General features: G+C 48.3%; 1 protein-coding gene across 1 annotated transcript; it reads right to left on the bottom strand.

Annotated features, from left to right (window-relative positions):
* Positions 1–5,495: 5,495 nt before the first annotated feature.
* On the bottom strand, positions 5,496–17,651 carry RGCC (regulator of cell cycle). The gene is made up of 5 exons (XM_079778517.1): positions 17,392–17,651; positions 16,632–16,817; positions 8,930–9,037; positions 7,103–7,165; positions 5,496–5,889 (listed from the first exon to the last, which is right to left on the bottom strand). Exons 1-5 carry the CDS (start codon positions 17,438–17,440, stop codon positions 5,882–5,884), a joined length of 414 nt encoding a protein of 137 aa, XP_079634643.1. The 5' UTR covers positions 17,441–17,651; the 3' UTR covers positions 5,496–5,881.
* Positions 17,652–23,630: the final 5,979 nt, after the last annotated feature.

The raw sequence follows: 23,630 nt of genomic DNA, 5'->3' as shown, positions 1-23,630 counted from the left end.
AACCTTTTTGTCTGAGAGACACAATGTTCGGCCACTTAACCCTTCAGCCCCAGTTTTCTTCTAGCTTGACTAGAACTTTTTGTGGATCAGCCCAAGGAAATATAGCAGTCGGGGCAGAGCTGGCTGGGACTGCGATCAAGCGCCAGTCCCTCTTCTGTCTGGGAGGTGAGCTGCTGGCCCGCCTTTCCGGTGATCCTGAATGCCATGTTCACCAGCGTTCCTCTCCTTCCAGTCTGCTCCCCTGCTGGAAACCCCGCTGAGTAGCTCATCCTGTTCCCCAAACCCTCTCTGGCTACCTGAGTTATCACTCCCGCTCCCCTCCGCGGAAGCAGCCCCTCACTCAGACTCTGTGCTCCGTCCCCACCTGGGCTTCCTTCCTGCACCTCCAGGCCTCACCCTCAAGATACCCTGACAAGTGAGGGTCACACTCTCGTCCTGTTCCCCCCTCCCCAGACCTGTTCTTGGCGAGGAGGGGCTTCCTTTGGCTCGGGATTCACAACCAAGCCCTGACTCTTGGTTCCAGAACAGGCTTTGGCCCCGGGCCTAGGACAGTGGGTCACACGCCTCCTGGGAGCACACAGGAATGGGCCCTTCCCATGAGATGCATGAAAACTCAATGACAAAGGTAATCCTGTTTGGTCACGTTGACAAGCAAGAGCAAGCCTGCAGGAGGGAGGGCCGGTCCAGCCCCAGAAGGCAGACGGAGCCATTGCTAGCAGGCCAGTTCGGTGAGCAGCTCAGCACCAGGTTCTCTGAAGGCCCTGGCTTCTAGGGGCCTTCCAGACCAGGGCCATGTCTTTGTCTCCTGTTCCTTCTACCTAACTTATAACATACAAACACTCACATATGCATACACAGGCATACACACGTACACATGCTCACGTGCACGCACACATCCCCATACACATGGTGTGCGAACCATTCTTTTCCCAATGAGGCTCAGAGGGTTTTGCTGATTTTGGAATCCTTGGGTCCTAAGAAAAGGTATAAATGTGTGCCATGAGCAGGGTCAGCCTGGCATCCTGTCTCTCCCTGGAGTGATAGGAAGTTCACCTCTTTCCCTACCTCACTCTGCCTGAAGTTCCACCATTAAAGATTCATTCTGTTTGTCCTCAAGGGTCTCTCAATCTTCAGAAGTCTCTCTTCCTCTGAAAAAATAAATAGCTGGGGAAGAAACTGCTATGGGCCCCCAGTGCCAGTCCTGGCCTTGGATCCATTTTTCAGATGCCTTGGTAGTGTGGGGGCAAGACCCTGAGAAAGGAAAGCTGAAAGGACCTGCAAGAGAAGGGTGGCCTGGTGAGAGGACGCGGTAAAAAAGCAACCCACAGTCTCGTGTCATGCCCAGCCTGCCTGGGCTGTAGAAGAGGCGAGAAATTTCACTTATTCATTCAACAAGTATGGACTGGGTCCTTATTATGTGCCAGGGGTCATGCCAGGAAATGACCTGTGGCAAGCCAAGCCAGCTGGTTCCTGCCTGTGTGGAGCTATGGTTCACTTGCAGGAGGGTGGGGGGAAATGAACCCAAAAAAATCACACTAACAAACATGTCATTGCAAACCAAGATTAGTGTACTTAAGGAGTGCTCTACAACAATAGCTCCAAGGAACCAACCGAGACTGGGGGACCAAGAAGCCTTTCTGAAGAAGTGATGCTTAATCCTAAAGAAGTGGAAATTAACTAGAAAAAATACAGGGAAGAGTAGGCATTCCAGGCCGAGGGACCTGCGTGTGCAAAGGCCCTGTAGGGTAGAGGCCCACCGAACACTGCCATTGTGTGTGATCATTAACCTTCAGTAAACTCTGAACTTGAAGGAAAACGTTCCCTTCTAAAAATGGGTTTCCCTTTCCCTTTCCCCTTCCACTTGCCCCTGCACTTAAATCAATACCAAGCGACGCAGAGAAGGTAAGCGATGCCGGAGAAAGCCTTAAAAAAACAAAAGTGCAGACAGCAGCTATGACAGCCATTTCCTGTTTGGTGTCTCTCACCACAAACCTTCTTAGCCAAATAAATTAGCACAGGCAAACATTTTGGAGAAGGATGTGGAAGAAACACAGCCCGAAAAACCAAGAAAAAAGATCTCATCTGCTTTTCAGAAAAGAGCGAAGGTCTGAGGTCAGAGCCAGAGCCACCAAACTGGAGGGGCTAGAGAAACCCGACAGTGAGTCCTGGAGACACGGAGTCCCCGTCCTGTGCTTAACCTGGAGGAAGCTGAGGCCCAGGGAGGGACCCGGACCAGTCGGTGGCAGGCCGGGGCTTGAAGCCCATCTCTGGGCTCTGAGTCCCATGTTCTCCCCCTGCCTTGCTCCCTCTGGTCCCATCAGACAGCATCTTCTGGCTTTCTTTTATCGGAGGAGGAACGATGGGGCTGGAACCGCCTCTAAGACTGCTACAGGTGAAGCTTGGTTGTGCCTTGGGTAGAGGAGCCCAGTGTCCTTGTAGATGAAGAGGAGGGTGAGGAGTTGTAGACACTAGGTTTTCTGTATTTGACCTTCACAGTGACCCTGGGAGACAAGGACTCACATCTCCATTTAAAAATGAGGAAACAGAGCCTCTGTGAGGAGGGTGAACTTGAGGTCGCACCCAGGTAGAGTGGCAGAACTGGTCTAGTTTGAAAGCCCATACTCTACTTTCTCCCCCTTTTCCCAGTCTAACTCCTCCAGTTCCCCACCCAGATTGCCAGTAAGCTACCCACCACTTCCAACTGCCCCTCCACTCGGATGGCCTTCTCACACCTGGACAGATGTGCAATGTAGCCCGTCTCCGTCACAATGCCCCCAAGAAGAGGTGAGCATTGGTTCCTCTGTCCCATCCTAGGGGCTGGCTGGTGTGTAAACACTTAGGCTGGCACTGGATCCTCTCCCTTTGGGCGAGTGTCAAACATTTTGTTTTGTTTTGATTTAGCTATTCCTCCCAGAAGTTAAAACAGAAAATTTCCAAACTCAAAATCATACTATTCGCATCCGAACAGCTCTGCACGCTCAATGTCTGGTCTTGTTCTGTTCCAGAAAAGCTCATTCGCTGACACATTCCAGGTAACAATCAAGCAGTTTGCAAGGGCATGCTGCTGGCTCTCGGGTCCGGAGGAGGAACACTGCAGGGTTCAGTGGCAGAGGGGACGAGTTGTCCTCCAATACCCATTCTCTTTGTCTTTCGTTAATATCAGCGCTCTCACATGTTAGCTGAGCACATATAGTATATCTGCCCAGCTAGAGACGTTTTCACAGCCGCCCTTGCAGCTGGGAGTGACCACCGGACAAAGATCTAGACACGGGAATATGCGCACAAGTGATTGTGTCCCTTCTAGTCATGTCATTGAAAGAAATAAGCCTGTGTTTACTCACCTTTCCTCCTTTCTAATGGCCGGGATGTACATGTGATGACAAGGGCAGGAGCAGCCACTTTGGACCCTAGAGCCGCACACCCAGTACTGCTCACCTCTGGGCTGATAGTGAGGAAAAAAGAAAAATCTTCCATGTTGTTCAAGACACTCTATTTTGGGTTCTCTGATTCACAAACTTAAACTGACCCTAAGTATTTATGCACTGATGTGAATGAATCTCTAAGTGGGGTACATACCATGCAGCACTTATATGACCTTAATACCTATTTCTCAAGACAGTTTAGGAATGTGCTACTTGAAATACATCTTGTAAAAACATTTAAAACACTTTTTTCAACATTCTCAGAACCCAAGCTGTAACTCAGCCCACAAGTTGTACTTGTCCCCAATTATTCATCCAAGAGAAGTTTATAGTACATAAACTACTCTCCCCCCAACACTTCTCTAAAAGAACCCATTTCTTTTCCTCAAACCACTGGCCTTATCCCCGCAATAGGCCACATACCCTGCACTTCTAACTATGGGAGTTCATGCTCCAGGAGACCATAAAGAAAGAGCTGCCAAATGCAGAGAGAGCCTCAATCCCAGAAGAGGCTAGTTATAAAAATTATACTGCCAGTTATACTGACACCAGCCACTGGTGCCCTGATTTAAAAAAAGGAAAAAAGATTTATCCAAAGAAGATAAAGGCTCCCAAGCATGAGCAAGAAACAGTTCCAGGTCATGGAAAAGTTGTGTTTAGAAAACAAGTCAAGAGCTCCTTTGATTGAAAAAGAAAATATGCCCACAGCGAACATCATACTTAAAGCTAAAAGATAAAAGCTTCCCTCTAAGATCAGGAACAAGATAAGGGTATGCCCTCTCACCATTTGTTCTCAACATTGTACTGGAAGTTCTAGCTAGGGCAATGAGGCAACAGAAAGAATTAAAAAGGCATTCAGATTGGAAAGAAGTAAAACTATTTCTACTTGTAAATAGTATTTTTATGTAAACCCATAACATAACTAATAGAACTAAAAACAAGTATACCAGGATTGATTTCAGAGATTTTGATTATTGATTTCAGAGAGGACGGGAGAGAGAGAGAGAGAGAGAGAGAGAGAGAGAGAGAGAGAGAGAGAGATCAGCTGCCTCCTGCACGCTCCCCACCAGGGATCAAGCCTGCAACCCGGGCATGTGCCCTTGACCGGAATCAAACCCAGGACCCTTTAGTCCACAGGCCAATGCTCTATCCACTGAGCCAAACCAGCAGGGCCATTTTAGAGGTTTTTAAATAGAAAATCATAAATAAGAAAATTATGAACTTTCCTGTTTTTACACCTCTCCCAGCCTCCAAAAAGGGCAGGTGGGAGGGGAGGGGAGCATTGGCTTCTACATGCAAAGCCCACCCGATGGAAGACCTTGCATCTGGACCCTCCGGCTCCACCAAAGCCAGCTGAACATGGGCACCGAGATCAGTCCATCTAATCTTCCTTAGCATAGAGATTTGTAAGAGCACCATCAAGTCTTCTGGCTGCCCCAGCTTTCCCTTATATTTAAGACCTGGATTCTGAGTGAAACTGATATTTCCCTTAAACTGAAGGATAGAGCACATGACACCTAAAAAAAAGATGCTAAGATATAAAGATAGGAGAACAGAGATAGAAGAGAAACACAACTTCCATCAAAGCCACAATCCTCAAATTAAAATTTCCCATTAATCATACAACTTTTCCCTCTAGAATTCAGAAATGAGTTTCAAAGTAACATTTTTAGCCCTAGCTTATTTGGCTCAGTGGATAGAGACTTGGACTGCAGAACGAAGGGTCCTGGGTTCGATTCCAGTCAAGGGCATGTACCTTGGCTGCAGGCTCCTCCCTGGCCCAGCAGGAGGCCACCAATCGATGTGTTGCTCTCACATCGATATTTCTCTCTGTCTTTCCCTCTCTCTTCCACTCTATCTAAAAATCAATGGAAAAATATCCTCGGGTGAGGATTAAAAAACAAACAAACAAAGTAACATTTTAAGTTTACCATCCTATTGTCTAGTACAATTGGCAGCATCCAAGGTCCTTGTTAGAAGTCAAGAGGCATGTCATTCCCACTAGAATATTATTTGAATGATAATATATTGAAAGAAATAAAGGGAGGGAAAGAAAGCTTGCAAAATACAGACTCCAGTTCAAATTTTATTTGCATACAAAAATATATTATAATGAGGAAAGCATATCACTGTTTCCAACTATATATAATTAATTACAAATATTTTCATAAAAGCACTTTAAATTACATGAAAGCTATCTTTTAAGAGAAATACGATATTAGCATGGGTGGTCTGCTCTAATATGCTGCAAGCAGGTAAACAAAGTCAGTTTCACTGTTGAAATTGCTCAAGGATGAGCCCAAAGGCTAGTTTTAGGACCAGCTGGGCATGGCCTGGTGGTGGACGTGTGCTCATCTCTATTCCTTCTGGCAGCAAATTCTGCAGCTGATTTTACCAGGCCCTCGGAGCTTTCTGAAGCTTTTCCCTTATGATGAAAGGACCCAGAACTTCTCCTTTTCTCACATACCTGTAAATAGGATAGATAAGGTTATCCATTCACAAAAGTATACAATTCCTATGTTTAAACACCATCTCAGACATGCATCAAAGCAACAAACTTAATGTCAGGTTTCCCACATAATGTATGTCTGATTAACTGGTATGACTGGTCAGCCCGCTGCAATTTCCATGAAGGAGACAGGCTTGTTACGTGGGTCTAATGCAACTGAACTGTAATTACAAAAAATCTCTGTCAAAACAGGCTTTGGTCTTCTGATGTAGGAAGGTACAGTGTGTGAGAAAATGGGCAATAGCTCTGCAGGTAGAGAACACACAGGACTTTCCACCTACTATGTAAGCCTGTCTGAAACAGTGTGAAGAACAGAGTTATTTTTAAATAACCAGCTTTGGATCCAATTTTTCAGATTTTGCCCAGCTATTTAGCAGAGCACAGCATAAAATATTTTTTATGGAAAATCAACTCTTTCATTGAAAAAGTAAGGGGCTAGGACAAAATTCTCCAAGCTTGTTCTGTGACTGAACAAGAAGAGAGCTACTGAAACGCTGATCTCAGAAGCTCTAGCTGTCCTCTGGCTCCTGAAATCCTGTCCTTTTGAAACAGTGTGCAGTTATGATCAGATATCTCCAGGTTTCAACATTTTTGGTTACACAAAATGGGGTATAATTATGTAATGGCCAATGGGAAATAAGGTATCGCATTCTTAATGTAGATCTTTTTCGTAACTAGCTTGGATCTTTGGTTACAGGGTCTCCCTAGCTAACTCTCTCTCAGGACCCAACCCTCTGGAAGTCAGACCTCACCAAGCCCCTGGATCAAACCTGGGAATTTCCCTGGCTATGGGATGGAACCCTCTGGCTTGTCAGCATAATGCCTGCATAGCCAATCAGCTCATTTCTTCTCTGAAAAGCCTGGCAGACCATCATGATGGTAAAGCTCCAGTCTTGCTCTAATGACTATACTACTTATACTCTCCATTTCTCAAACAAAATGCCATTGTTTGCTGGTGGCCTATTCTCGCAGTTTGAAAAGTTGCTCGGTCTACTTTAAGGCAAGCTGATCCTCCCAATTTCTTTCTGAGCCACTAGAGTCCTGTATTGGAACCTAAAGAAGCCTTATGGTGTAACTTCCTGCCCCAGGCAAGTCGGTAAACATTACAGCACTTTATCAGAGGTGTCGGTTAGTTTTCCGTTTGATTTTTTAATACCAGGCAGGTACTCACTTGCTAATGTTCTGTCAAGATCAGCAATAAAGTCTTCTAGCTCTTTCGTGTCTCCTAGTTTGGCTGAAAAACAATAGTTGGAGTTCAGTTTCCCCATATCAGAGACAGCTGATGACTCCCACTTTTTCTACTATTATCTGACCCTGTTTTGCATCTCTCTATCTTCAGAGATGTTACTGAAGAGTGTCCTGTACCAACCCCAGTGACTGCTCCAGGGTTTACTTACAGTCAACTCCGAACCGCATTCTGAAGAATAAACTAAATGATTCTTTTATTCCCCTACCTTACCCGCCCCCCAACAATCTGGAAGAAACCTCCCTTTGAGGCCTTAAAAGTTTGGGGGGTGATAGGGAAGGGGGGGGTGTAAGGAGCAAGGAAGAAAGATAAAATGTTTTGCTTTTTTTTGATTGCGTAGGATTTGAGTTATCAGTCAAAAATATTCAGTAAGCATGGCCCTGTGCGAATGGACACCCAGATCCCCTAATTCCTGCTCTCTGACACTTTCTTGCTTGTACTGTCACCTTAGGCCCTCAGAGTCCCTCCAGTATGAAATGAATGAAGAGCCACTTGTCCTTGTTGAAATGGTACAGGGAAGGGGACATGAGGCTTCTCTTATCCCATCCAGGTGCCAGCACGAGGGAACGAGTCCTCCTCCTGATCTTGTTTCCTCTGCATCCTGATACATACTTTTTCTGTGTATCTTACTTTTTTTCTGTAGAATTCATCATTCATGCCTTCTCTGAAATGCATTACTGGGTATACGTATTAATTAACCCCTGCTGGCTACAAATGGCTCTTTGTTTTTAGTTAATATAGTCAATTTGCCAGTAGGGCTCTGTTCCCCTCTTTAATTCCTACCTCTTGAGGATCAGGTAGCAGATCTGGACATGTTTTAAGCCACTTTCTAGACTGCTCTGTCTGTCTGAATTCAACAGACCTGTTACAGACGGAGGGCAGGACAATGGCGGAGTCCCTGGAGGCTGCTAATATTGCTATCCTGAGAGAGTTTTAAAACGGCTCCTTTGAAAGAGAGAATTCCACCTTACTGCCAGAGTGAGAAAAGTGATGGGATCTTCATATTTCTCTTCAACCATGTTCTATTTTTATTGCATTCTGCAACTATTTTCAGCAAGTATACTGTTTCTTAAGGAAAAAAAAAAAAACTCCTTTTGTTTTCAAAAGGGCCTTTGTTCACTGTAACAGAACATTCAGCTCTCTAGCTGGAAACGCTTACTAGTTCCAAAAAATAAGAAGCCGCTCATGCATCTTTAAAGCTTCCAGGGCTACTCAGACCACATCAGAGACGGGCTGGAGCTGCTATTTAGAATCATGTTAGATCATCTCTTGTCTCATAATGATGACCCCATTTAATTGCTAAATTGGTCATCTGAAATCATTGGTTAGATAGTTAACGCAATAAAAAGACTTCTACTTTCTGCTAAGCCCAACTGCTGAGTTTTAAACCCTGGAGCCCACCAGTCAGGGCGAGCACTGTCCTCGGCACAGGCTCGAGGATGCCGCCTGAGAGAAAGCAGAGCACTGCGTAGCGTCTACTAGCTTTCTTTCTCCCTGTGAATTTGGTTTTTTTGGTGACCCCATGCCACCCCCACCGTGTTATCTGATTTCACTTCCACACTGACCAAAACCCTGAAAAATAATAAATTCCACTTTACACTATACTATGCTAAGATATTAGTCATCTGTTTGTTTTGCTTTTGGGAAAGATTGGCTAAGGATCAGGGGGAAGAGAGAAGAGACTGAGAAGAGGAAGGGAATAAGAAAGCCAAAAAAAAAAAAAAAACAACGAGCTCCAACTAATGAACTCACCTTTCCGAGGAGTGATGGCGGGAGAGAGCAGAGCGGGGGTGGAGTCTGTTGGAGAATTCAGTTTTTCGTCACTGAAGCTGAAGCTGTTCCTATAAAATGAATCTGCACCTTTCAGGAAAGAAACATAACTCATTAGGAATGGTCTTCAGTCTATGATCAACAGCTTATTACCAAAAGGAGCAAAAGATATAAATTTCTAGTAAACAAAATGGGTTATTTCCAGATTTTATGTGTCTGCCCCCAAAATGATTTGAAGCAGGAGAGCGAGCTTGTGTGTGTGCGTGTGTGTGTGTGTGTGTGTGTAATCACACGCACCAAAGGCCCTTGCTGCCCTGAAGAAGGTCAGGCGTGATGGAGTCACCACAACCACACAGGAGCCCACTGCCCAGGTGCCTGACCAACACCAGGTTGATTTGGGATCTTAGACATAAGGAATCATCTTTTCTAAAAAATGTAGTTTCTGCCCTCTGAACCCCCTAAAATATAAACACAAGGTTGGCTCCCATGACTGACTAATTTTCCCTGCCTGTTCAAGAGAGAATCTTTGTCATGATTTTCCTGAGAGCTTACCCTCTGGAGTTAAGCTAGAGGGTCAAAGATAAAGATTTCTCCTCCGGTAGCTTGTCTGTTACAGACACTTTGAGTGATTTCATGGTTCCCTCTATTGTCAGACCCCCAAAGACCAGAGCGACAGCAAGACAAAGTCACAGAAGCAGGGCTGCCCTGGCGTCAAGGAAACTGCTCAGCTACTTGGGTGCCCTTGAGCAAGACAGTATCTCTGGGTCTCAGCTTACCCATCAATAAAATGGGAAAATGGACTAAATAATCCTTAAAGTCCTTTCCTGCTCTGAAGTTCTGAGATTCTATTTCTCTAAATCCTGCCAAGGGAGAGGAAACCAACCCACCGCCAGCCCAGCCATGCGGCTGTGACAGAGAGGAGCTGCCGGCTGAGCTGCACCAACTCGAAGGGCTCAAAGGCAGAGCAGACAGAGGAAGCAGGATGTGGCCAATGAGGTCACAAAGGAACAGTCTTCCTGGTTAAAACAAAACACAAAGCCAGCCACGGCTGTAGCGGAGATGATCTCTGGAAATACTCTTCAGGTGAGAGAGGGAAGCTGAATCATGAGGGCCTGGCCAGCCCCCATTCCTCCATAAGAATTATCCAATTACCTCCAGGTCAGGAGGAGGCAAACACATCCTTCTTTGGTCCCTTGCCTCCCCTGCTCGTCTGCGGGGGTGGGGAGGGGGGACAGCACCATCTTGTCTTCCTGGCCCACACACCCATCTTGTCCACTTTTTCAAACATGCCCAACCCTCAAAGTTCTCGCCCTTTAAAGGTCCAGCTCACATCACCTGAAAGGACCACATCATTTTTCAGGGCTTTGATGACGAACACCTACTGAGATCCAAATGGTGAACCTCTCACATTTCCCTAAAAACATATTCCTCGGAATACTGGTCCCTTAAAAAAAAGAGAGAACTGTGTAATCAACTAAGTTTGGGGAGCACTGAGCATCCTTGGATATTCCCATTGTGTATGTCCACTTTAACATCCCTGAGAAGTCTTATGATAAAGGAGGAAGCCCTATTTCCCAAGTTTACTTGATCACGGGACACTTTTCCGTGGCACCCCTGTTAATATTTCTTAGGACTCTTGTACTCAGTGGAATTCAACTTGGCAAGTGCCTTCTGTTTGCCTTGTCAGCTAAGCCCACCAGAGCAGTCTGGGTTTCCTCAAGGGAAAGCCTTTTCCCAACATACAGCAAAGTGGTTGTGTCCACTGCAGACCTACAGCGGAGTGTTACTATTTGTTACCAGGCAAAAGTCAGGAGAATCCCACAAGTGTGTGGGAGAAAGATGAGGCAAGTCATAGAGGCAGGAAAACCACAGGGGGGCCTGGGGAGGCAGGCCTCGTGCCCAGACTCCTGAGCCAGAAGGAGGGAACACTAGGCCTTTGGCACATTATCTCACCCCCATCCCTGGCCCAGAGTGCCAAACCCAGAGACTCGCTGGCCCAGAGCTCAGTGGCCACACCTCTGCTCTCTATCTCCCAGAGACAGTTGGCCGTGGAGAGCCAGTTTCTCCACCACACCTTATTCCACCCCACCCTGTACCACAGGCCCTGGCCGGGACTTTGGACTTCATCTCTATTCTGCTCCAACTCTCCAGCTATTTTACATCACCATATACTCATCTTTTGGGAGGAGAAAACACACACACACACACACACACACACACACACACACACACTAGCTCATATTCTGGCTCATTGATACACCTTGATGCGTCTCTCTTTCTTTAAGTCCTATGCACAATCTGGGCCAAACTTGACTCCAGACTCCAAAATGTTCAACCATCAAAAGGAAATGAAACCCAGTATCCTTTAGCCAAAACTGCCCACAGTTTAGTCCCACCCTGTGGTAATATTCTACAAATGTCATTCACGAAAAAGATGCAAGGGACAACCTCAAGAGCCCCAGAGATACGGTGGACCCGGCAGAAGCTGCCGCCATGGAGGTGTGGGAGAGAGGCCGTGAAAGCTGTGTGGCCCTGTGCAAGTCACTTCACCTCTGAGCCTTAGTTTCTTTTGCAAAAGGGGAATAACTGAGGTGCTCCGTGTATGATACCTATGGTTTTCATGATTTATTTTCAAGTTCCCGGCAAAATGGAGGGTGGAATACCCAGGACAGGAAAGGTCACCACAGAGAATAATAAGAATCAAGATTCAGGCCCAGGCTTCCTCCTCTTCTTCAGATAGTAGCGAAGTCCTTAAGAGAAGCTTATCTGTAGAGGTGCCCTAGAACAAACCTCCCAAGAACAAACCACCGACACAAAAGTACCTCAAACTCTTGACCTCTCTTTACCCTTTGCCCAATAAAATTTCATATTATAGACTTTTATTAAGCACCTGCAATGAACAACATCTCACGCTAAGCGCTGTGGTAAATTAAAAGGTAAGCAAAGCCTGGCTTCCTGTTCTTGTCATTCCCCTGGAACTCTACTCCTTGCAAAATAATGGCCAGTTAGTCTAATGAAATGACAGCAGTGTGTATTATTAATACACATTATTAATGTATTATTGCCCCACTCGGGTATCAGGTGCTATCAATAGGGGCTTGAGGGACCCAAACAGTGATGATTTCAGGAACCTTGGCAGGTGGCAAGAATAGATATTTTAAAGCCTTACGTCTACTTCAACCAGCCCATCTCACAAGCAACCCAAAGCCCCATAAAGCATCCTTGTCAAGTCAACTTCGTGTGCTGAAGCCAGGAACCTCAAATTCAGAGACCAAGTTTTGTAAGACACCGTTAGAAGAAATGTAAGCATATTAAATATACAAACATCTAACTTTAGAATCACTCACAGAGCTTGGGAAACTCGGCTGCAAAAACAGAGGCTTGTTTAAAAGGTAGACGTGTGTTTTTAGTTTAGGGGTGGGGAGAAAGGTAATTTAGGGTTAGCGCCAACATGTGCTAGTCCAGCGGGGAGTAAAACCACAGACGGTGAACCTTGGCCAGAGCTCCTGTAAATATAGAACAATCCCACACGTTGAAGGCAAGCAAACTATAGTAATCAACTGAGAAAAAGAAAGCCTTGGGCCTGTTTCCCTTTTGCCGCAGGGGATGGGGGGGGTGGTGAATCTCCTCAAAAATCTAAGTTCTGGCAGCCTCATTGAAAGTGGGATAGAATAAGAAAGAGCCGCTTCCTCAGTTTCACCGCTGCTGTCTCAGCTTTCCTTCTGGGACTGCTCGTGCCTCTAGACAGCTCTCCAGGCGGCCCTCAGAGTGAGACCCTGTCACCCACCCAGAATTCCTAATGCAGTACGAGGGCAACCAGAGGGCTCCTCACTCCCCATTCTCCCACGGTTTGAACAAGTTCAGGTTCTAGTCTCAGGGGCTCCTATGTCTGATCAGCCGATATGCTTCCCATCATGCTGGCACCCAGGGTCCATAAGGTCCCCTCTCCCAGGGCCAAGCTGGAATAGTCTAGGCAAAGACATTCAAACCTTCTAGGTCTTACACGTGCTAAGGAAGCCAGTCGCTTGTCCCCTAAAATGGCCCTACAATATCATAATAGCCCCAGCATACACAGTAAACTTCAGACCTTAAACATATTTGGCTTAAAGTTATTTTTAAAACTATGTTGTTTTCTCACTATTTTTGGAAATGGTTTTAGAAATATTGAGAAAATAGTATCGTTTGAAAAAGAGGTTTAAACCAAAGATGTGTGCAACTCCTGCAGCACGTCTGATGGTCAAGTTTGGACCACACTGCCCTAGCTCCTAACTACACTGCCCGTTTACTGCTGAAGTTAAACTACTCCCACGAAGGTGCCTGAGATTACCTGTCAGAACCCAAGTAGGGGAAAGGAACAAGCCTATTTTGATCACCCCCATTTGAATGCCACCCCTAAGGTGAAGTTATCTTGCAATTGTTATTTTGGTCCTCTCCATGTCTTCGGACTCCCTAAGTGAGAACAGGAAGGAGTATTTCCTTATTAAATGTCCATTCTTCTTTCCCATCTAAGTAACTTGCTTCTTTGGGTGGAAGAAGAAATGTCTATCTTTCTCCTTTGGATGCAAGTAACCTAGTGAGAAAAGGAAGGATTCTTAAAAAAAAAACAAAAAAACACAGAAATGTACCTGGAATAGGTTGAGCATCAACCTATGAACCAGGAGTTTACGGTTCAATTCCTGGTCAGGGCACATGCCCACAATGCAGGCTCTGCCCCAGTGGGGGGTGTACAGGAGGCAGCCGACCAATGACATCATTGATGTTTCCAAATCTCTCTCCCTCTCCCTTCCTCACTGAAAGCAATAAATATATATATATATATATTTTAAAAGAAATGCAGTGGGAACATCTTCAGAGCAATACAACTATAAGGGTAAAGTGAAAACTAAGGCAACCTTGATTTAGAGTTTCATACATTAACATTTTCATGGAAGATACTGACTTAAATGTATATGTGATCTACATAGTATAGCCTGATATATGCATTTTAGTGTTTCCTTGAAAGCATTAAAAAGAGCAAAAAGCCCTGGCTGGTTTGGCTCAGTGGGTAGAGCATCGGCCTGCGGACTAAAGGGTCCTGGGTTTGATTCCTGCCAAGGGCACATGCCCGGGTTTCGGGATCAATCCCTAGTGGAGGGCATGCAGGCGGCAGCCAATGATTCTCTCTCATCATTGATGTTTCTCTCTCCCTCTCCCTTCCCCTCTGAAATCAATAAAAGTATTTTTTTAAAAAGAGCAAATATTTCTTCCTAATTATGAGCTATGGATATTTCTAATTACACTATTAAACAGCATCAGTTCAGCCTCACAGTTAGAGAAACTGAAGCCCACTCATCGCCCAGGGCTGACGGTGCTCAGCCTGGGCCCCACTGCCCAGCAGATGACCACTTGAAAGATACACCTTCACACACAACCACCACTGCTAAACAGGCACCTGATCTGGGTCCAATGGGACTTCATGTCTATTCCTGAGGACTTGGCTCCCATTCCAGCCAACAACCCACCCTGAAGAGCAAGGCCTTAGAGAGAGAGAGCCCATGTGGTTCTGATGTCTTATCAGAAAAATACAAATAACAGTGTCTACCTTATAGAACTGTGGTAGGGATCATATGAGATAACACATTTAAAGCCCAGCAAAGAGACCACTAATAGTAAGAGCTAATAAATACTAATAGTAATCATAGTCAGGGCTTGGCAAAAGTGGCCTTCTCTTATTGTCTTATCTTGGTGTGTCTCCCTTTTGGTGGACTGAATTCAGCAGCATCTACCTCTCTCAAACATTCGCTTCCACAGGAAAGCATTTAAACAGACAAACGATTAAAACGAATGCCTGTACTCAATTCTTGGTGGCAATTAAGATATACAAATTACGCTTCCTTAAGAAATTACTATTTAGAGACACACCGCTTCTGTCAGGACTAGTTCTAAGCAGTCATATGGGGGACAAACTACACATTTGATGAAAAGACTGATGTCACCGGAGCCTTCTTTATACCCTCCCTATTACTTCTCTCAACACCAAGCTAAGGTTTAGTTCAACAGTTAACAACAAAAGCAGAAAACAAAATATACACACATACCCTAAAGAACAATACAGATTATTTCAAACACCCCCCCCCCCAAAAAAAAACCGTTCAGAATGTGTTTCAAGTACCTTCTCTTTGAGGCCCCTGAAAACAGATCCCAGCTCTGAAACCCTACCCAGAGGGAGCTGCAATCACCCATGAATGGGCGAGCTCAGACCATACTCCAGCCAAGGGCGGCTGTGGTTTAGAAAGGAGCTGTTCTTTGCAATAGACCAGCACTGGACAGGCTGCCCCAGCGTTCTTTCCTGTGGGGGAGAGAATTTGTTCTCAGTGAATAACTTGCTCCATGCCCCAGGAGAAGGAGACGTATTTCAGTTTGGCCACAGATAGGGAGACACATTTCAAAAGTTTTTAGACTTCCCTTTGAAATTAAATATAAGCAGTCTGGTCATTAGCCACAAAGTCCAAAAATACAAAATGGAAAATTAACAGCACACTATTCCCTTCCCTTTCACCTCAAAGCTGCAATTAGATCTAACCCTTGGGCAAGGCAGCCCAAAGAAAGTCAGCTGGAACTCAGGTTTCTGACTCCAACTCTGAAGGGTGGTGCGGGCCCTTTATGCCTTCTCAGGAGACAGCTCACGTTTAAGTCTAGGACTGAACCTTTGCCCTCTAACAAGGAAGAACTTCAGATTTCAAAAGAGGAGAATTACAAGGAAAGGTCATTGCTTTCACTTCCAGAGTCCAGGGCAGCAAAGAGAGGGCCATTCATGCTTGTAGCCATCTAGGGAGTGAAGTCTCGAGAATAACCCAGAATTGCTTCAAATTCACTTTGAAAAATAAGTCCTTTGAAACCGGCAAGCATGTAATACTGAAAAAATCACCAAATGTGCTGTTTGACACCTAAACAGACATCCGTAATCCTTAGAGGACATGGGGTTCCTGGAGAAAGCTGTCTCCCTTGAGGTTGTTTAGGACAGAGACCCTGGCAGGCACCAGGAAGCATCTCCCCCCTGTCTGCTCGCTGGCTCCCTGTCCGTCTGAGTGTCCCCAAAGCCAGCACTCCCCCCCCGCCCCCGCCACCCGGGGCCTGCCTGAAGGAAGGGCGACTTCCTAAAATACTTGAACCCAGCAGTGCCAGGGAGTCTTTCAAAACTCCCTGTAATGGAGCAGCGAGTCTGGGAGCTCGGGGCCAAAAGAAGGTGCAAGAAGTTATTTCAAAAATCCCAAGAGCAGCCGTTTATGAAACTTCTCCTGGTTTCACAAATGTTTCAGTATTGTGCCCTCCCACGTCCCCTCCCACCCCCATTCCTGTGCCACTTGCTCCACATCCTCTGAAAAGTTACTGCTGGGAGGGGGGGAAGGGGGAAGGAGCGGAGGGGAGGGAACTGTGGAAAGGCGTGGGTCCCAGGAGTCCCTTCTGCTGCTTCAGTAAACCCTCCCGCCTGTGACACCTGCGGGCGGCAGGGCGACCCACTGGCCCTCAAGAGCCTTCCCCGGGTTCTCGCCCCCGCTGGGCGACCGCCCCGCGACTCCACTCTCCCGGGGCCCTGGAGACTGCCCTGAGCTGCAGGGCCCCACCCCCCGGACTACAGATGGGCAAACTGAGACCCGCCCAGCGCTCCTTCCTGGACGGAGCGGGAGCCGCGGGGCGCACTTACTCTCGGAGTCGCTGAAGCCGCTGCTGTCGCTGACGCTGGCGCTGCTCCGCCGCTTCATGCGCTCCAGATGCTCCTCGTAGTGGAAGTGGCGCTCGTGGAAGGGCGACGCGAAGTCAGCCAGCACCGCGTCAAACTCGCACAGCGCGTCCGTCAGGTCGCCGGCGGCCGCCGAGTCCAGGGCCGGCGCTGCGGGCGGGGACGCGGGCTCAGGCGCCGGGACCCGCGGGCACCGCGTCCGTCCCGCGCGGAGGGGCCGCCCACCCCCGGGGATACCGACCATCACCGCGCCCGCCCGGTGACAGCGCGGGGTCGCCGCCGCCGGTGACTCCCTGATATTCTCCCCCCCCCCCCCCCCCCCCCCCCCCGCCCCTGGAAGCCCGGTCTACATCCCGCCACCTCGGAGAGAGGAAACCGCCTCCAGCGCGTAAAACTGCAGCCAAGGCCGCCCGCCGGTGACACCGGGGACTCTCCCCCACGCGCCGCCGGCCCCGCGTCCCCACGCTCGCTCCCCCGGGGGCGCGTGCGAAGCCGCAGGCGGAGGGAAAACTGAGTCAGGCTGCGCGCGCGGCGTCGGGCTCGGGTCCTCGGCCCCGCGTGGGGGGAGGAAGCTGACCCGCCACGGGCAGGCTCCGCTGGGGAGGATGGCGGGAGGTAAAGTGTAAGGGAGGACACGCATCACTCTTCTTCCCCGCCTTCCCCCCCCCCACCCCACTCCGCCCCCCACCTGTAGGCCCAGGGCTCTACGGGGACCCCCACTCACCTGCGGCTGCGGCGGCCGCGGGGCTGCCCTGCGCTGCGGGCGGCTTCATGGGCGGGCTCTGCCCGGCGCGGGGCGGAGGGTCTGACGAGGTGCTGCCCGGGGCCCCGGACGCTCGCACTGAAGCGGGGGCTCGGCGCTCGCTCTCCCGCCCGCGCTCCCGCTCTGCTCCCGCTCTGCCCGTCGCTCTGCCTGTCGCTCCTTGCGCTCCCGGTTCGGTCCGCACGCGCCCTTTCGACAGCGCCGCCACCGCAGCCCGGGCGTCTTATAGCCGCGGGCGGGGCGGGGCGGGGCGGGGCGGGGCCAGCGCGTGGGCTCGGGCCGCCCGCCAGGGCGCCCGGGTCCCCAGACACCGCCCTCGCCACGCGCCGCCCGGGAACCGCAGTGACTAGGACTGGCTGGAGCCCAGGTTACAGCCCCAAATATTTACCCGCCGTTTTCCCCGCGCACCCTGACAACCCGGCCCACGAAGATGTCTTTGACGTCACCAGAACCCCCAAAAGTTCATCCTTCGGCTGGAGCTCCCGCTGCTTCCCGCCCTGTGCCCCGAACCTACTGGAGCCTCCGTTCCCTCGTCTGTGAAATGGAAATGCTGAGCCTCCTGGGTTTGCGGTGGAGAGTAAAGCAGCTGAAAGGCTCGAGAGGAGAGACCCAGGGGGTGTCTCCCACGCGTCCCCACCCAACTTCTCTGAGGGACCTAAGAGTTGTGGGTGGAGCCCTGGCGGGGTAGCTCAGTTGGTTCAAGCGTGGTCTCAATGTGCCAAGGCGGCCGCAGTTCCATCCCCGTGGGGCACAAGAGGCAACCAATGAATGCATGAATAGAGGGAGCAACAGATAGATGTTTTTCTCTCTTTCTCTCAAATCAATAGATAAAAATTAAAATAAAAGGAGTTGTGGGCCCAGCCGGTGTGGCTCAGTGGTTGAGCCGGGACCTATGAACCAGGAGGTTGCGGTTAGATTCCTGGTCGGGACACATGCCCGGTTTCGGGCTTGATTACTGGGGCCTGCGGGAGGCAGCCGATCAATGATTCTCTCTCATCATGGATGTTTCTCTCTCTCTTCCTCTCCCTTCCTCTGAATTCAATAGAAACATTTAAAATTTAAAAAGAGTTGTGGGTGGAAAGTGTGGGGGCAAGAGAGACAGAAGTCAGTGGAGTCCACGGTTTACCAACCTTGTCTGCTCCCAGCTGAGCCGGAGTCTGACGACAGTCCCCGACTTTATTCTGGAGGAGCTTGTTGGGCGGAAGAAATGACTTCATAGGTGCAAAGAGTACCCGGGCCTCTCTGAGCCCACGCTAATGGGCCACCCTGCCCAGCTGCCTGGCAGGGCACCGGTGCCTGTGAATGACTCCTCTTGTGCTGCCCAATGTAGTAGCCACTGACCACAGCTGGCTATTTAAATGTAAAGCAATTAAAATAGAATAAAATGAAAATATTGAGTCTCTCAGTCCAACTAGATACATATCAAGTGCTCAACCGTCATCATTGCTAAAAATTCTCCTGGGAGACCTTGCCAGGGTTTTGGACTCACAAAGCTAGCTTCAGGGAGAAACAAGTGGTCTTATCCTGGTTATCATGGGCCCCCAAGGTCAGGTCTGGCCTGCACCATTTTTAGCCCCAGAGCAACCCTGAGAGGCGGAATTACTGCTTCTGTTTTACAGGTGAGCAGAGAGGTTAAGTAGCCCGCTAGTCAGGTACTGATGGAAAGGCAGCCCTGTCTGGTTTCAGAGCCGCTTTGGGCTTCACCACACCCTCACTTCCTCCACAGGGTAAGGTGGAGGACTGAGCAGATGGGAGGAAGAGGCTCCAAATATTGAAGCAGATAATCCAGGTCCTTAAAGCAACAAGGCAAGGCTTTATTTTTTCCTTTTTCCCACCTCCCTTTTTAATTTTTTTTTTTCTTTTTCCCCACTGGTGATGCCCTCGGCTTGCAGAGCAGCAACCAATTGGGCAGCTGAGACCAAGGAAATGCTTTTCAAATGCACCTCTCCCTCCTGGGCAGCGGCTGAGTACAGGGTGGTGGGCAACCCAGCCCAGCTCTTGCATCCCTGTCAGTTGAAGAATCAGCCAAGCTGATCTTCAAAACAGCCTACAAAACAGCTCCAGTGTTTAGCAGCCATTCAGTTTACTGAGACAGTGACAATGAACGGAACCTCTTCTCAGGTTGGCTGGCTGTTGTCATCTGCACCCCATTGTAAGGGAACCCACCCAAGCATTGAGGGGCCCCAACTCAAAGTGTCACCTCTAGCATGGGTGTTACTTTGGTTATGGAAGACTACTGCTCTCGTTCTCTTTCCTAATTATCATTTTAATATATAGGAAAATATAGAGAACTGGGTAATAGCACTCTGTGTAGCCACCATGGAGAATTAACACAAGTTAACATTTTATTTTTGCTTCAGATATTTTTTGAGGTATAATTTATATACAACAAAGTATGCAAAATTTGAGTGTAAGTTCGGTAAATGTTTACCTGTGTGATTACCATCCAGATGAAGATATAGTATATTATTCTCACCCTAGAAGAGTCCGTATGCCATTTTCCAGTCAGTGGGACCCCATAAGTAACCCCTATGATAGTTAACCCAAGGATTATTAGTTTGCCAATTCTAAAACTCCTTAAACAAAATCATAGTGTGTTCATTTTTCTTATACCTGGCTTCTTTTGCTTAACGTAATGCCCATGCATGCGTGTTGTTGCAGTATTAATCCATCCTCCTGCTGGTGGACATTTAAGTTGTTTTGTTGCTGCTGCTGATGGGGTGGTCTTACTGGAATAGTGCTGCAGTGAATATTCTTGCACCTGTCTCCTTGTGTACATGATTAAGAGCCTCTAGGATATACATCTAGAAGTGGAATAACCAAATTGCCTTAGTTATCTCTAGTCATTGACTAATATAAAGCTGCTGTGAACACCCTTGTACATTTCTTTTGGTGCACATAAATACTCACGTCTCTTGGGTTTATACCTAGGAGGGAAATTTCAGAATCACAGGGGAGGCATGTGCTTATCTTTCAAAGATACTATTTTCCAGAGTGTTGAATGAATCCACACTCCCAGCAATGTATAACAATTCCATTTGCTCCATATTTGTGTCAATATATGATATTGCTAGACATGTTAATTTTAGCCATTCTGGTGAGTGTATACTGGTATCTTACTGCAATTTTTTTCTTTTTTCAGTAGCTTTAATTTACATTTACCTAAAAAGTAGTTAAATTGGCCACCTCTTCATATGTTTCAAATATTTCTTAATAAGAGAAATTAGAATAATACAGAAAAAGTTGAAATCCTCTTATCTGTATTTCCCAGTCTTGCCTCCCTCCCTCCCTCCTCAGAGACAATCAGTACCCTATTAGTCCATGTTTTTATACCTAAACTATCTATACTAATAAAAGCCTAAGTGGCCCTTGCACATGACATTGCCACAAGATGGCCACCACAAGATGGCCACCACAAGATGGCCGCCACAAGATGGCCACACACATAGCAGAGGTGGGCCTGGCTGCCGCTCTGCACGGTGAGGCCTGGGGGTCCCACGGCTCCACGCAGTGCGGAGGAGGCCAGTCCCAGCGTCTCCGCCACCTCGCATGGAGGAGGTAGGTCCCGGCGGAGGAGGCGGGTTGTAGCAGGGGAGCGCAGTTGTGGGCGATCAGGCTAGCAGGGGAGGAAAGTTGTGGGTGATTGGACTGGCATGGGAGGGCAGTTGGGGGCAATCGGGCCAGCAGGGGAGCATTTAGGGGATAATCAGGCTGGCAGGCAGAAGCGGTTAGGGGCAATCAGGCAGACAGGCAGGCGAGTGGTTAGGAGCCAGCTGTCTTGGATTGTGAGAGGGATGTTCGACTGCCGGTTTAAACTGGAAGTTGGATATCCCCCAAGGGGTCCCAGACTGGAGAAGGTGCAGGCCGGGCTGAAGGACACCCCCCAACCCGGTGCATAAATTTCATGCACTGGGCCACTAGTATTTATCCTATCTAATAAAAGAGTGATATGCAAATTGACCGTGCCTCTTCTTCACCCACAAGCCATGCCCACCAGCCAATCAGGAGTGAGTATGCAAATTAACCCAACCAAGATGGCTGCAGCCACAGAGTGAGCAGGAGGCTTGGGTTTCCCCGGCAATGGAGGAAGCCAAGCTTCCTGCACACCCTGGCAGGCTGTGGACTCCACTCAAGGCTACAAAGTTTCAATTATAGAAGATAAATAAATCCCAACAAAAATGGTGGCAGCCATGGAGCTGGAGAGAGCAGAAGGCTTGAGTTGCCCCCAGCGATGGAGGAAGCCAAGCTTCTGCAGCCCTGGCCTGCCTTGGCCTCCGCTCAAGGCTACAAAGTTTCAATTATAGAAGATAAATAAATCCCAGATACCAGGGCCTCTGCTTCAGTCGCCGGGGGGTGTGGCCGGCCTGCAAACCACCACAGGCCCCACGCCCAGGCCGCCCCATGCCCCAAGGGAACCCCCACCCTGATCCGGGACACCCTTCAGGGCAAACCAGCTGGCCCCCACCCATGCACCAGGCCTTTATCCTATCTAATAAAAGAGTAAGATGCAAATTGACCATCACTCCAACACACAAGATGGCTGCCCCCATGTGGTCAAAGATCCTGCCCCATGTGGACACAGGATGGCCACCACAAGATGGCCAGCAAGGGAGGGCAGTTGGAAGGGACCAGGTCTTCAAGGGAGGGCAGTTGTGGGCGATCAGGCCAGCAGGGGAGGGCAGTTGGGAGGGACCAGGCCTGCAAGGGAGGGCAGTGTGGGCAATCAGGCAAGCAGGGGAGGACAGTTGAGAGAGACCAGGCCTGCAAGGGAGGGCATTTGGGGGTGATCAAGCCTGCAGGGGAGAGCAGTTGGGGGGACCCAGCCTGTAGGGGAGGGCAGTTAGGGGTGACCAGGCCTGCAGGGGAGAGCAGTTAGGGGTGACCAGGCCTGCATGGGAGGGCAGTTAGGGGCAAATAGGCTGGCAGGGGAGTGGTTAGGGGGTGATCAGGCTGGCAGGCAGAAGCGGTTAGGGGCAATAAGGAAGGCAGGCAGGCGAGCAGTTGGGAGCCAGCAGTCCTGGATTGTGAGCGGGATGTCCGACTGCCCTCAAGGGGTCCCAGATTGGAGAGGGTGCAGGCTGGGCTGAGGGACACCCCTCCCCCGTGCACAAATTTTGTGCACCGGGCCTCTAGTATGTTTACATAAAATGTATACTATTTACATAACTACTCTCATGTTACAATATGCTTTGTTTTCAGTCAACATTGTTTTCACATATGTTTATACATACATATCTAGTTTATTCATTTCATCTGCCAAGTAGAATTCCACTGAATGACAATAGCACAGTTTAATTATCCATTTTTCAGTTGATGGACACTTAGGTTGTTTCCAATCTTTCTCTATCACAAACAATACTACAGCCATCCTGTTACCTATCTCTTAGTGCACACATGTGAGTACACTTCTACGTTCATCTTGATTCCTTCCTTAGAACCAGACAAAAGGCAAGGTCAAACCCTTAGTCCTTTGAGTCTTCTGGCCGGGTTCCATTTTCTATTCCAGAGCCTCCTAACAGTCCACAGCCATATGAACATAGTGACAAAGATAACTGACCTCACTGTTCAGGTGTGAACTTGTCCCTCACTGAGGAGGGGTAGGAGCAGTGTCCTTCACCAGCCCAGAACCATAACATCCTTACACTGGGATTTATACACATTTCAAGTTCTAGAAGGTCATTTGGTTACACATGTCTCCTTCCAGAAAAAGACTTGAGGGAGCTTATGATTTTGAAACAGAACAATCACAACTTCTTACATTTTTAAAAACTAGTTCTTTTTTTAAGATTATTTACTTATTTATTTATTTATTTAGAAAGGAAGGGAAAAGGAGAGAGAGGGAAACATCACTGTGAGAGTGAAACATCAATAGGCTGCCTCCTGCATGTTCACTACTGGGGATCAAGCCTGAAACTGGGGCATATGCCCCAACTGGGAATCAAACCAGCAACCCTTTGGGATGATGCCCAACCAAATGAGCCACACCATCCAGGGCAAAGACTAGTTCTTTATCTTAACTGGTATCTCTTCCTCCTTTGTACTGTTAACTCCTCTCTCCTTAACACTTGTCCTGATTCTCCATCTAACAGCCTCATCATTTCTTCTCAGGGCCCTGTTGAATCCCTCTTCTGTATAATTAAACTCTGAGGTTCCCTACAGGTCTCTCAACCTTTTCTTCTCTACACGCTTGCCAGACCATC

Source organism: Cnephaeus nilssonii (assembly GCF_951640355.1).
Source record: "Cnephaeus nilssonii genome assembly, chromosome: 8".
Classification (NCBI taxonomy): domain Eukaryota; kingdom Metazoa; phylum Chordata; class Mammalia; order Chiroptera; family Vespertilionidae; genus Cnephaeus; species Cnephaeus nilssonii.
Note: the sequence above shows the minus strand (reverse complement) of the source record. Positions and strands in the feature narration are given on the sequence as shown.

Bases quoted from the DNA above. Each gene is read 5' to 3' on its own strand.
- RGCC (XM_079778517.1), bottom strand. From the start codon at position 17,440: ATGAAGCCGCCCGCAGCGCAGGGCAGCCCCGCGGCCGCCGCAGCCGCA. The intron at 9,038-16,631 runs GTAAGTGCGCCC...CTTTCCTGAAAG, and splicing joins CGGCTTCAGCGACTCCGAGA to GTGCAGATTCATTTTATAGG. The intron at 7,166-8,929 runs GTGAGTTCATTA...ATTGTTTTTCAG, and splicing joins CGCCATCACTCCTCGGAAAG to CCAAACTAGGAGACACGAAA.